This window comes from Talpa occidentalis, unplaced genomic scaffold, assembly GCF_014898055.3.
Source record: "Talpa occidentalis isolate TD23 unplaced genomic scaffold, MPIMG_talOcc4v2.1 talOcc4.8, whole genome shotgun sequence".
Classification (NCBI taxonomy): domain Eukaryota; kingdom Metazoa; phylum Chordata; class Mammalia; order Eulipotyphla; family Talpidae; genus Talpa; species Talpa occidentalis.
In genome coordinates this window covers 97897433-97910754 of record NW_023605194.1, presented here as the reverse complement: position 1 = coordinate 97910754, position 13322 = coordinate 97897433, and the positions used below count along the sequence as shown (strand labels likewise).

General features: G+C 47.7%; 1 protein-coding gene across 2 annotated transcripts in view; it reads right to left on the bottom strand.

Moving 5' to 3' along the window:
* Nucleotides 1-13322, bottom strand: part of DPYSL2 (dihydropyrimidinase like 2) — a 104581-nt gene that overhangs the window by 16563 nt on the left and 74696 nt on the right. For both annotated transcript variants that reach the window (XM_037497372.2, XM_037497373.2), the window contains exons 4-8: nucleotides 8802-8966; nucleotides 6054-6115; nucleotides 5527-5607; nucleotides 4919-4987; nucleotides 888-1008 (exon numbers count right to left, since the gene is read on the bottom strand). In XM_037497372.2, the coding sequence (XP_037353269.1) occupies nucleotides 888-1008; nucleotides 4919-4987; nucleotides 5527-5607; nucleotides 6054-6115; nucleotides 8802-8966 (498 nt within the window). The remainder of the gene's footprint in view (nucleotides 1-887; nucleotides 1009-4918; nucleotides 4988-5526; nucleotides 5608-6053; nucleotides 6116-8801; nucleotides 8967-13322) is intronic.

Sequence of the window (13322 nt, the reverse complement as noted above, 5' to 3'; positions counted from 1 at the left end):
AAAGGGATAAAAAAAGAACAAGAGAGATCAAGAAAGAGATACAGTGGCCAGGAGAGAGCTAGACAGAAATCAAGAGCAATGGAGACTCAGAGACGGAGAGAGATAAGGAGGCAGAGGGTGGGGGGAAACAGGAGGAAGGGACACCAAGACCCACCCTTAAAGCCCACACACCCCCTTGGACTTGGAGTTGCACAGGGCTGAGTGCTCCCCAGGAGCGTGTGATGATCCAAAGTCAGCCCCAGCAGCTTACAAGAAGGCGCACTGCATTCATAACCCATGAGGTGCCCCAGGAGCGTGTTCTGGAAGAAGAAGCACTCGAAGCTGCACTTAGTAAATTAGTTTCCAAGAACCTTCTCAACAGCCTTCCTCGTAATAACAGGGAGCCAGCCTCCGCCCACAATACACAGTCATAGTTTATTTCTCGGGAGTGACTTGAGCATCAGGAGAACTGGGGGTGAGGGGTCCAGGCAAAACCCTCACATGGTCAAACTGGTGGTGATTTGATCACCAGCCACGGAGGGGAAATGTATTTTGCAATATAACGTTCCCCAGAAGGATCCTGTGGCAGATGGGAACTGACATCATCTGTGTATGCGCCCAGTTTATTTAGACTGCATCAAATTAAACCCAACTTTTCTATGGGGGGGGGGGGCAGGAGGGAATCGTGCCTGCCCACCGGCTCTCTGCCGTGTGTGCCTTTAAATAGACACTAACCAGCCCGCAGCGGCGGAACAGAGGGAGAAACTGGAGCTCCCCTCCTTGCTCAGCTGTAATTAGGTTAATGCTGGAAGGTGATGAAAGCGGCAACTTGGCATGAGGGTCTGGAAAAGGAGCCGCCCGGTGAGGACCCCCCCCACCCCCCAGACCTGCCCGCCACTGGTGCTCACCCTTTTTCCGGGCCTGGGCGATGACTTCGGCTGCGCTCTTGCTCATCACCTTGGTGATGTACAGGGGACAGTTGGTCTGGTTGGCAATGGTGATAGAACGATTCACAGCTTCGGCCTCAACCTACAGAAGAGCGACTGAATGTGAGAACTGTGCCCATTTGGTGCCCACCCCACCTGTCCCTGTCTTTAGCCTCCACCCAGACCCCACACAGCCCTGCATGAGCGGGTGACTGGCCCAGTGTCACCCAATATTGATTAGCTACAATGGTGGGGGTGCATCCCTGCTCCTTGGATGTGCTCTGTGTGCGGTCAGCAGGCCTGCAACATCAGCATCGGCCTGGGGTCCAAGAGAAATGCAGCTTCTCGGTCCCTGCCCACGACGCACAGGACTGATCAGTCGCTCTGGGGTGGGGCCCAGAGACTGGAGTTTTAACAATGCAAGGAGAGTCTGCGCTGCTAACAGCTGAGACCCACCACACAAGGACAACCACTGCTCTCCAATCCGGGCCTTTGTCCCACTTGCCCAGAGATACTGAGTGATGCGGGTTTTGTGCTGGACTCCTGGCAGATGCCACCAATGAAGCCAGCACAGCCCAAGGAACAATACGACCTCAGAGTAGGCAGCAGGCACATCTGTGCAGACCAAAGGCCCTCTGTGTGAACACCACCATGGCCACCACAGACTGGTACGGCCTCTGGCAGGAGACGGGAAAGCTGTTCTAGCTAATAATCCCATTCTTTAAACCTGCTGCTTGAATGGCATTTTACACTACTGCTAAGTACCTGGATAAGGGGCAGCAAAGACAAGTGAGATCAAGTTAGACCTTAAGCGGAATCAGCTCTGTGCGTTTAGAACAGGCAACCACAGAAGGTGAAACTGTAAAGAACCAGTCTCAAAACATCTATTCCCTCTCCAATCCTGGCAAAAGACTGTGGCTTCAACTCCTGAGGCCAGGGGCTGGGCCTACTTGGTTTTTTGCATCCTGTATATGTCTCACCCCAAACACTCCCCAACAGGTGCTCAAAAATGTTTACATAACAAATAAATGATTTCGCTTAATGTTACCGCTTAAAGTGAGGCTATTCCATAAACAGCTGTTATTTTTCACAAGAAACAACTAGTTCCTAGCTAAGCAAGTCTCCGCAGGAGCTTGGCTGGAGCTGAAGTTCTATAATTGCATTAACTGGTAATCTAATTAAATAAACTAAGACAACCCCATTCACATTTGGCCTTGCAGGATCAGCTATGTGGAGAGGGATGTCTAGAAATCCAAAGGCAAACCCAATGGCTCTTGAAGAAGCCCATTAGAAAGTTACATGTTTTTAATTCCCGGAATAGCTCAAAGGCCGGCCCTTCTCTCCTCTGTCCCCATCGCAGCAGAGGCGCCTCTGGCCTCAGCAGAACAGAGGAGAGCTACCCTGCGTCTCGGCAGTCTCCCCAAAAGTCCACAGAGTGAACAGCCAAGTGGAATCTGCTAGAACCTCACAGTCCCCAGAGGTGCAGGTGACATCCCAAGCCAGACTTTTCAAAGTGAGCAGAAGCACCATTTGAAAATGCCCAGGAGCAAAGGCGAGGCGTGGGGCCAGCCTCGAGTGACCACGCAGCATAATCACACTAATTAGAGGGTAAATGGGGCCAAGTGCCAGTTCTGTGCCGATCCTAATCCTGGCAGCCAGGCTTCCAGTAACACTGATTTAGTGGCAAGAATCTGGGGAGCAGAGTCTTGTCTGGAGTCGCTCCTCTGCTCTGAGGTAGTTTCTAACCCCTCCCCTGCACCGGCCCAGGGAGAGGCCTGGAGTGAGGGCAGAGGCGGAGCTACAAGGTCACCCCAACTAAAGCAAAGGTCACACGCCCTTAAGCCTGCTTTTTCATTCTACCCAGAATCATGGATGGGTCCACATTTTTCTCTGCGGGTGTGCACGTCGCCTCTCACAGAGGACAAGCTTGTACTCAGGGAGTCCTCCTTTAAACAAGATGTTTTAAAACACTCTGAAAACAGTATTATAGTCTAAAAATTACGAATCATTATAGAGCTATCAAGGACTGCAGCAGGCGAGGGTCGCCTAGCCCTGCTTTCTGGTTTTAAAGAGGAAGCACCCAAGATGCAGCAGGAAATGACCTGCCTGAGAATACACAAGAGTCAACATGCACGACGTGAACACACGCAACCGTGTCTGCTCAATGCACCCTTTACGGCCCAGTCCCCCCCCCCACATCTGGACCTCCCAGTCACACCACGTCCCTGTGACAGCTTTGCCACCCTCACCCCGAGCCACCACTCTCTTCCCAGACACCAGAGTCTTGCGACTATAACTCGCTTTACCCCCTCAAGTTCTATCCCACTTGCTTCCTCTCCTTCACCCTCTTTCTCCCCAACTCGCTTAGAGCCCCTTTCCAAAGGGTCACTCACCTCACCACCCAAGGGCCCAGCACCGCTGGGTGCTAGGGCATCCCCAATGGACACATGGTTTCTAGATTTCTGCATTCTCCAGACTCCTTTCAACCTTATCAGTGGAAGACCAAGGAAAAGCCTACGAGAGCGTCTCACTGGCAGGTTGGAAGAACAGCTCAGGGGCAGGAAATCGCCTGCACGGTTCCCACAGTGAGGCCTTGCTGTTACTGCACAACCATTTGCAATATGTGGAGCCCCAGTTGGACCAAAATGTTCGCGTTGCCTCAGAGTGCGTCCACGCTGTATTCTTTTTATGGCCCACACAGGGCTAAATACACAACAGATCCTGTCCACAAACTAAAGAATCGACCAGCAGCCGAGGGAGATGGCGCCAGCTGGTGCCTGGAGTGTCACGGGGCTGTCACTGGGGTGTCCCTGCTCAGGGGAAGCCCAAGTTCCATGGTTGGCATAGAGTACACGCCTCTGAATCGGCTGAGAAGCAGGCGACATTGGAAAGCGGATAAAAGAGCCCCAAAAGCAGCATCTCATGAGACATGAGACCCTTCCAAGGAGCTAAGAGCCCCCAATCTGGGGATATTTCTGGATCTGCAATCCCCAAAGGAGACTTTATTACCCACTGCTGGGGGCAGATGTGCTCAGTGTAACCTCTGATGCAGAGACATCTCCTGGGTCTAATCATGAAAAACAGGTTTGTTTTCCATGGTCAAAATAGCAACCAGAAGACTCTGCTGGTAGTTTCTGCCTGTTTGGTGAACTCAGGGCAGATCTGCTTTGTTTTCAGAGTCTCAGGACCTGGGGGTGCAGAGCAGACAGCAGGAGAAAGAAGAGTCACCCCCAGGAAGGCTCTTGAAATCCAACAAGAGCGTGGCTCCCAGAAGTGGCCCCACATAACCAGGAAAGCCGCACTGGCTTCTCCCAGAGGCAACACCTTCTCTGCTGGAAGAGGCGCTGCGGCCCCCCCAGCCAGCCAGAGATGAGGCCAGCCCGGGTCAGCACCTGGTTACATAGGCCCACTGGCTTTCTGCTGAGCGTGCACCGGGACGGTGGGGGGAGGGGTTGTGTGTGTGAAAGAGAGACAGAGAGAAGGGGGCGGGGGGAGAGAGAGAGAGAGAGTGTGTGTGTGTGTGTGTGTATGTGTGTGTGTGTGTGTGTGTAAAACAGGAGGATGTCAGGGAAGCAGGCGAGGCCCTGCACTTTCTAGACCTTCGCTACTGGACAATCACTTAACTTACGCTTTTCAGATAATTAGAAAAGCTTTTGAATCCCCGTGACTATGTTTTGGTGACTGGGAAGACTTTGGAGTTCCCAAGTGATGAACTACAAAACCCCGACTATGGGATGCTGAGACCACGCTGTTTGTGTTGCCCCAGAAAGGGCCGTGGGGAATTGGAGACAAGAAGAGCAGACTTCAGCTGCGCCAGCCACACCGCGTGCCCCAGGGCTCAGTCTCAGCCAGGACTGAGCCAGTGTGGGCTACACCAAAGCCTGGCACTTCTCAGAGAAGCAGAATCTGCATCTGAGAAGCCCCATTCTCAACAGGCCAGAAGTGGATTCTAGGAGGGTCTGGCAATGCCCCAAGGGACACCGATTCACACGCTGCATTCAGAGAGTGTTCACCTCCTCAGGCCGGCTCAGCACATGTCCCTCGGGGCCCGTGATGCCCAGGTCCAGAATTCTCTGCTGTTCCTGCAACGTTTAAAGAAAGTGAAGTTTTTCAGAGATGGGCTAGACTTGAGATGGCTTTGACTGCCTGAGACCTGGTGGTAATAACTTATACAGACAAGACCTAAAAAATGTCACTGCTGACCCCTTGGCCCTCAACACAAGACCCCATGCAGAGAAGCATGAGCTGCCCTGTTTTCACTCCTGGCTAAGGGGTGGCAGATCAGTTACAGCCTCCCAAAGAGTTCCTGCTTCCCCGGGATGCTGAATGCATTTCCAGCCCCGGGAATGTAACACGTCTGTGTGACCAGGAAGCCCCTAGAGGCACCTGCACCACAGATCTGAGAAATGACGTCCCTGTGGAAAGGGGGTGGGCTGCACGTCTGCAGAGCATAGTAAGTGGCACGTGTGCCACCAAGATTTGTGCTGCTGGTGAGGCCATGAGCCCAGCGCCCAAGGACTGGCCCACCAGGTCACCCCACCTTTCCACCAAGCAGCTGAGCTACCAGTTACTTCCCTTTCTGGAGCCCACCTCTTGCCCGAAGGTCCTGACAACCACCTACCTCTGCAATGATGTCGCCATTTTCTGCATGGACTTGGGCAATTGCGCCGATATCCCGGATCACGCTCAGTACTTCATAGATCTGAGAGAGAGGGTAAGATCAGAGACAGGGGCTGCCATCTTCTTGTCCACAAGTACTCCTGTGTTCTGTGCCTGCTTCTATTAAGCTCCACTGTCTTGACAGGCCCGAAGGGCAAGAATTTTGGCCCCACTAGCAGAGCAGGACCATGTAGCAATCAACAGGGACAGTCTAACCTACAAGGATGTGGACTGGGAGCAAGAAGTGCAAGGGTGTCACCTGGATCTGCAGAGGGTGCTGGGGGTTGAGTGGGGCTCTCAGTCATGCTGTCCCATGTTCCTAGGGAAACCCCCGTGCTTGGGACCAGGGTACAGGGTTCATACATCCCCGAACATGAAGTCACATCATCCACCAACGCCTTCCCATGAAGCCGAAGGATGTACATACACTGGAGACAGCTTTCAAGGCAATGGCCTGAATGTACCAAATACCAAAGAACCTGTTCTTACCTGGGAATCTGTTAGCTGGAAGCGATCTTTGAAAGCCATGTACACAAGGAAGGAATTCACCCCTAATGGATAAAATAGACATGGAGATGTGACTTTAGCAGATAAGCCAAAATCAAATAATGAGGAAGGGAATAAGAAAGTTCAAGTACTATGCCTATGTGTGCAGAGAGAGACACACAGAGTGAAAGAGACAAAGATGGAGACACAATGATAAAGCAAATGGAATAAAATATAAATCTGGCAATAGGAATCTTTTTAGGACTCTTATAATTTTCTGCTAAGTTTAAAACAATATCAAAATTAAGTTGCCTTAATGTATCTGTACACCCATACGAATATATAACAGTGTTATTTACAATGTCAAGGGGTAAAAGAAATGCAAGTGTCCACTGGCAAAGGAATGGATAAACAAAACGTGATATATGTTGACAATGGAATATTATGCAGCCTTTAAGATGGAAGGAAAGTCGGAAACACATTATAACATGGACAAACCCTGAGGATATTATGCTCAAAGAAATATGCCAGTCACAAAATGACAAATACTATAGGATCCCACTTATAGGTCACAGAGACATAAAGAAGACAAGAGGATTGCCAAGAGTTGCCAGGAGAATGGAAAGTTATTGTTTAAAGAACACCATTTCAGTTCAGAAAAATGAGAAATTCTGGAGATGAACAGCAGTGATGGCTACACAACAGTGTGAATGAGGCTAGTGTCACTGAACTGTACACTGAAAAATGATTACAATGGCAAAATTTATGTTATGTTATATTTTACCCAACTGTAAGTTAAAAACTAAAAATCAAAGTTGTCCCCAACTGCTGTGACCTTAACAAGAAAATGAAATTGAAAATTCTGCCAATGAGATCTATAATAAAGTGTATTTTCTTTGATAAACACAATGCCCGCCAATGCATATTTTTAAGAAACAATTTTAAATAAGAAAAGGTCCATTTAAGAAGCCAGCAGATGTTGCAATTCTCATGGTGGCATTTTAGTTTTTGCCTCAGAGGCACCAAACATCTCTGCCCAACATCCATCACCACAGTAAACAAGCACACTGACAGCCGCCTAGCCTGGGAGCTAATGCAAGCCACCTGGGGCCAGGGGCTCTCTGCGTTCAGGGCCTCAGAGAGTGAGGGCCTCTCCCTCACTCAGAGCCAGGCTAAAGTTGCTCCGGTAAGTATGAGAAGTAAAACCCATTTGATTTTAGAAAGTGAGAATGGTCAATGGTTTTTTAGGGTTTTTTTTTTTGTTTGTTTTTTAATAGTAAGTCCTTTGGCAGCCTTGATATTTTTCAGGCGGGCACTTGAAAGGGAGTTAGTTGTCCTAGGGAAGCAGCCTTGAGCTCTTAAACACCATGTAAGTGTTTGTTCAAATCTTTATAGCACAAGGAAAGGGCTTGGAGGATCATGGCTAGAATTTGGTCAAAGAGAGTCATAGGAGACATTTGATTTGATTAAATGGAAAATAGAGTTAATGATTTTTTTTTAAGTGGGAATAACCTGATGAAACAGGCATTAATGGACATTAGTTTCCCTTTGAATAGTGATACATTTATTTATTTATTTACTTTTAATATTTTAATTTATATAATTCTTACATCATTTTTCATTTTTGCACAATGTATATATTTTCATTTTGGTTATATTCCCCATACAATTGCACCCCCCTTATTTTGACCCTAATCCTTCCTCTCCCTGCCCCTCCTCCCACACCACCGCCATAGTGTGTCTCTGGTTTATAGTTGCTTGGGTCAACAGTTTTTTTATGTAAAACATTTGTGCCAGGATGAGCCTCGGAACAGCTGGTCCACCGCCTACCTGTGAGATTTGTTTTTTAACTGAGACTCAAAATTTAAGTGATTTGTCCACATAGCTGCTCCGAGGAGAAGCAGAAAAATAAGCACAAGACTCCAGATTTTCACTCTGGGCCTTTCTACCATATCAATAGATATCTATCTTATCCATGGCAAGAATTTTCCCTCTTGCTATTTTACTAGCAACTCATGAGTCTAGAAGTCCCTGAACCTGCAGGCAGCAGGTATTTCCCAGTTAAGATCTATGAGGTCAACGAGTGACCCCAGGAACCTTGTCTACAGCGAAGCTCAAGGGCAGCCCGGACACGGTGTGTTTCAGGGACACTGCCTGAATGGCCCGGGGTCCTGCGGACAAGAGTCCAAGAGACACCTGAAGTCGTCAAAATTTTTCCAGTCTCCTTGGGAATCTTTCAGAACCCAATATGTGATATCGTCTACCAAAAATAGTCCTGTGGGACTAAAAAGACCCTCCAGTTTGACCTAAAGTCTCATCACCCTCCAATTTATCTTGGTTCCTCCAACTTTGCAAGTAAAGGTCACACATGTTCTCCACGCCAGGCTCCTTAGACTGCCCTGGATTTATACTGGGAGATGCACTGTTACCTGCTGAGCAGTTACTCCTGCACTCAGTCCCCAAGCTGGCAAGTCAGTTTCCTCAAACAACTACTTTGGGAGCAGTTGTTCCATAACAATATTCCCATTATGTAATAAGACTCGGGTTCTCTTATCAATCAAAGCTTCTGCTGCTTTTTATTGGGTCTGGCCACCTCCAATCGGCATAAGCTATAGCCCAAGTCCTCTCATTGCAGAGGTAGGGACATTGGGGCCTAGCAGCACTATTCATAGAGCTTTCTTTACAGAGCTGTTCCAGCTCACACACTGAGAGGGAACTGTCCCTGGAGGGAGTGGGTCCAGGGCAACCTACCGTGGTCCTTCACCAGGGCCTCCATCTCCTCCTGGATGCCTTTATGCCACTCGGTGATGTCCACATGCAGAGAGTAGTCGCAGCAGGACTTGCTGTCGGCCCATTCCCTCCACTGGTCAAAGGCAGCCAGCAGGCTTGTCCCAGGCTCAGGAATGACATGATCAACTAGAAGGGAACAGACATTGACATCATCATCAGGAGGGGCGTCGAGGGCTGTGGACCAGGGGCTACTTTTCCCACTACAAGCCTGAATAAGGCTTCTTTGGGTTCAAAAGAGATGGTGATTTCTGCAACCTCTTTTAAGATCCACCTAAGCCAGCTGAACACCCAAAAGGGAGAAAGCAGAAACTTGGCATGGATGAGTGCTCTGGTGAAACCGCACATGAAATGCCCAGATCTGATTTCCCAGCTCAAAACCCCTGAAAGCATACACCTCGGGCACATTTCATGGACAATGAGTCCTTATGGACAATGGCAGTGTCAAATGGCTGGCCAGAGCAGCCAAACCCTTCCTTCTGTTGATAGCTGCTTGTGAGACGCCCCCCACTAGACGGCAAGGAACCTGAAGGCGCTGGACTGGAGCCATGCAGACTGGGCCTTTTAAAGTTCCCCAGTATATCCACACTTTATCACTGCTCAGATTTCTGCAGCATAATGCCACTTGGTAATTTAAGGGTCATCTTTCATCTTAAGAGTTCAAAGTGTTTTAAAATGGTGGCTATTGTTTTATTATGATTGAGCCCGGACACTGATATGGAGGACAGAGGACTCTAGAATCACACTGACCTGGGATAGCTCTGCTACCTACCATTAAGGTGCCCTTGAGTGGGCTCCTTGATTTCTACTACCCTAAATTTTCATGTTGGCTTAAAACGAGGAATTACCTGCCACAAACATTTGTTATGAGGACTAAATGAAACAGCATATCTATCAACCCATGCCATGTCCCTGTTTAAATTTTGCAATGGCTTCCTTAGTCTTCATATAGAGATTAAAGTCCCTGATAAGGTCTACGAGATCCTTCCCAGCTTGTCTCTTGTCTATTTCCACATTACCCTTGAACCGATTCCCTCATAGTCTTCTCTCTAACCATATAGGCCTTTCAGTTCCCACAATATCAGCCTTCTGCCACAGGACCTTTGCATATGCTATCAATCCACCTTGGTTATGAAGACCCTTCACACAGTTACCATCAGGACAGGAGGTTTGCCAGAAGTATTATTACACATCTTCTGCACAAAGACACTAAAATACAAACTGAAATTACTTGCCCAGGGTCAAATCAAACTTGTGAAACAAAGAAAATAAAATCTAGGACTCTTGAGACCTAACGTGCCATGAATCTTTTTTTTCTAAATAAAATATTAAATTGTCTACACTCAGGCAAGAAGTACTCAACTGAGGTAGCCCAGGCAATGCTATTGGGCTCAAATTTCTGAAAATGACCAACTCTTGCAGATTCTGCTAAATTGTCTATAAAGACTTGACTTTGTTGATCTCAAAAATATAAACACATAAACTGAATCTTTCTTGAAAAAAATTAATTTTTATAAGTAATAGCATATTAATGAAATGGGTATATACATATATGATCCTGTAATACATATAATGTTGCCTAAGGAAAAGTAATAAGTATGTATACTTCTAATGCAAGCTCATGCCATCTGTAAAATGTTAACACAGAAACAGTGACAAAACAATTCCAATTTCCCTTCTTAAAAGTGTGTCCCACTTCTACAAAAAAGGGGAAAAAATGAAAACATTACTTTGTAGGCATCAGTTTGGACAGAATCTCCCTGGCCACTCCCCAGGCTTCATTTGCCTCCTCCAAGCCACCTTTCATAAGTAATCAAAAGGATCCTAAACCTTTCATCAGATCCTGTCACTCTCTGATTAAATCCTCTTCGCTGTCCACCACTTCTAGAGCAAAATTAACTCAAATTCCTTCCCTTGCCCCTGGCTCCTCCTCCCACCCCATACTCTGCTCCTACCCACTGCTCCCCAGTATCAGGCCACTGCAGATGTTTACAGTTTGACCTGCCCAACACCTCCCCAGCGCCAGGCCTCACTCTCTGCTTGGGCATCACCTCCTCAAGTTCACTGGGCCTATATTAACTTCCCTAGTTTGTTATCTGCCTCCCTCGTGAGGATATATGCTCCCTCGAAGCAGGGAGTGAGCACACAGACCTAGGAAGAGCTCAGTAAGTATTTTCAATCAATGAATCAATGTACCCTCCGGTTCACATTCCACCCTGCAAGATCAGGTCAAGACAGGAGGCAGTGATCTGGGAATGCAACCAGATTTTCCTGCTTACCCCCAAGAATATGTAAAATCATCTGGCCTTCTGCTCCTAAGAATGGTCCCCAGAGCATACTACCACACATGACTGCCAGAGTGCAGGCCTTGCAGGTCTGGGCTGGGATCTGAGGATTTGCATCTTGAATAATCGCCCTGAGAGCTAATGGGTCTGCCTGGACCAGTCTGAACATCATTAATTGGGTGTAAATCTTTTCCCACTACTTCTGCCAGTGCCATTCACTGGTGCCCATTTTAACAAGAGGGTCTTATTCAACACACAACAGCATCATCACTTACAGAAACACATGGCTCCCGACATGTACAACACAGTGGTTTCCTGCCATATCCGAAAACAGCTACTAGAGTTATGAACTCTTGACACAGGACACAGACAAAACTGAGGGTTTTGGCGAAATAAACATGTTTTCCCCAAGAGCTAATGACACTGAGAAACGTGTCCCTGAAAAGCCTCCACATGTTTTCCCACAGTTCTCTCTCCTGGGAAGAGCTGCTGCAGGAATGGGGCAGAATGTCATACTCGCTTCCGGGGGCCACAGAGCCCCCATTAAGGACACAAGCCTAAAAACAATTTACACTGAACTCAGGCCTTTCTCTGCTGATGTTCCTATGTCATCTGTCCATGCAGGAGCTGGCTTTCGCCAACAGCACTTCTCTATCCATGTAAGACATGAGGATGTTCATCAACCCAGCCTTCTACCAGGCAGGGAGAAGAGGAATGGGTTTCGGGTGCTCCTAGTTCTTGCAGCAAATTGCCCTTGGCTAGGGATGTGCTTTGAACTGTCCTTTTCCTCCTCTAGAAACATGGGCCTGAAATTACCTACTGTACGAGGCTGCAAGGAGTTTCAATACGAGGTGTGCATGACACCTGGCACACACCGAATTCACAGTCCTCAGCATGAGCAACCGGAAGCAGCACCACGGTGGTTCCAGGGGCAAGCTGGGAATCTGGTTCACAAGAGAGCCAAGAACATGCCCCAGGACAGTGTCTGCATTTAGGAGTCACAACCAATGTCCAAAGTGTTTCCATCTAGAAGACACCAGCCATTTCCAAAGGACTATTATTATTTCTCTTAAAACTGTCAAAGGATCTTGTATTTTTTAACAGCTTCATTGAAATATAACTCACATACTATACAATCCACCCATTTAAACTGACAATTCAATGGTTTGAAGTCTATTCAGAGCTGTAAAACCACAACCACAATCTAATTTTAGAACATTGCCCAAAAGAAAGCCCATGCCTGTTAGTGGTCCCTCCCCAAGCCCCTCCTGCCCTGCTACTCCCAGCCCGAGGCAACCACTAATTTACTTTCTGTCTCTATAGATGTGCCTATTCTGGACATTTCATATTAAATGGAATGGTCTTCTGTGCTTCTTCACTTGGCATCAAGTTTCAAGATCCATCCACGTTGTAAGCGTGTATCAGCTCTTCTTTCCTCTGTGGCCATGAGAGGTTTTGCTAGGCTTTTCTGGGTTTACTGGATATTGGCAAAGTATTAGATACAGCAGGCAAGCAGCTCCTTGAACATTCAAAAACAGGACTCCTTTGGAGTTAGTAGTATTTAAAAGGCTTAATATGTCTTAGCTTTTTACTTTGAGATAATTGTAGATTCACATGCAGTTATTAAGAAATGACACAGAGAGACCCTTCACCCCATGTCCCCCAGAGGTAACATCTGGTAACTTTAGTACAAGATCACAAGCAGGAAGTCGATACTGACATAATCCAAAACCCCAAGTTTTTAAAAGGTCAGGAGTGGTATTCCTGATCAGTTCTCAAGGGCCCTTCATATTCAAAACACAGAAATGCCAAATAAAGCCATCACGTAGTCCGTGTTCTAGATCTGAAGTGGTTGAGGAACCACATTCCAGCCTGCTGGGCAGACTAGCAGAAAGAGAATAAGAAAGAGGGGAGCAGACAGCGTGGGCAGGTCCCCCTTCCAGTCACCCAGCCTTACACACAGTCTCCTGTCTCACACACAGGGGCAGTTCTTAAAACTCCTGCCCTCAAAACACACACACACACACACACACACACACACACACACACACACACACACACCCTGTACTCCCCCAGGATTCATACTCAGTCAGAACGGCCTCACACACAGTCTCCTATAGGGGCAGTTCTTAAAACTCCTACACTCAAAACACACACACACACACACACACACACCCCCTGTACTCCCCCAGGATTCATA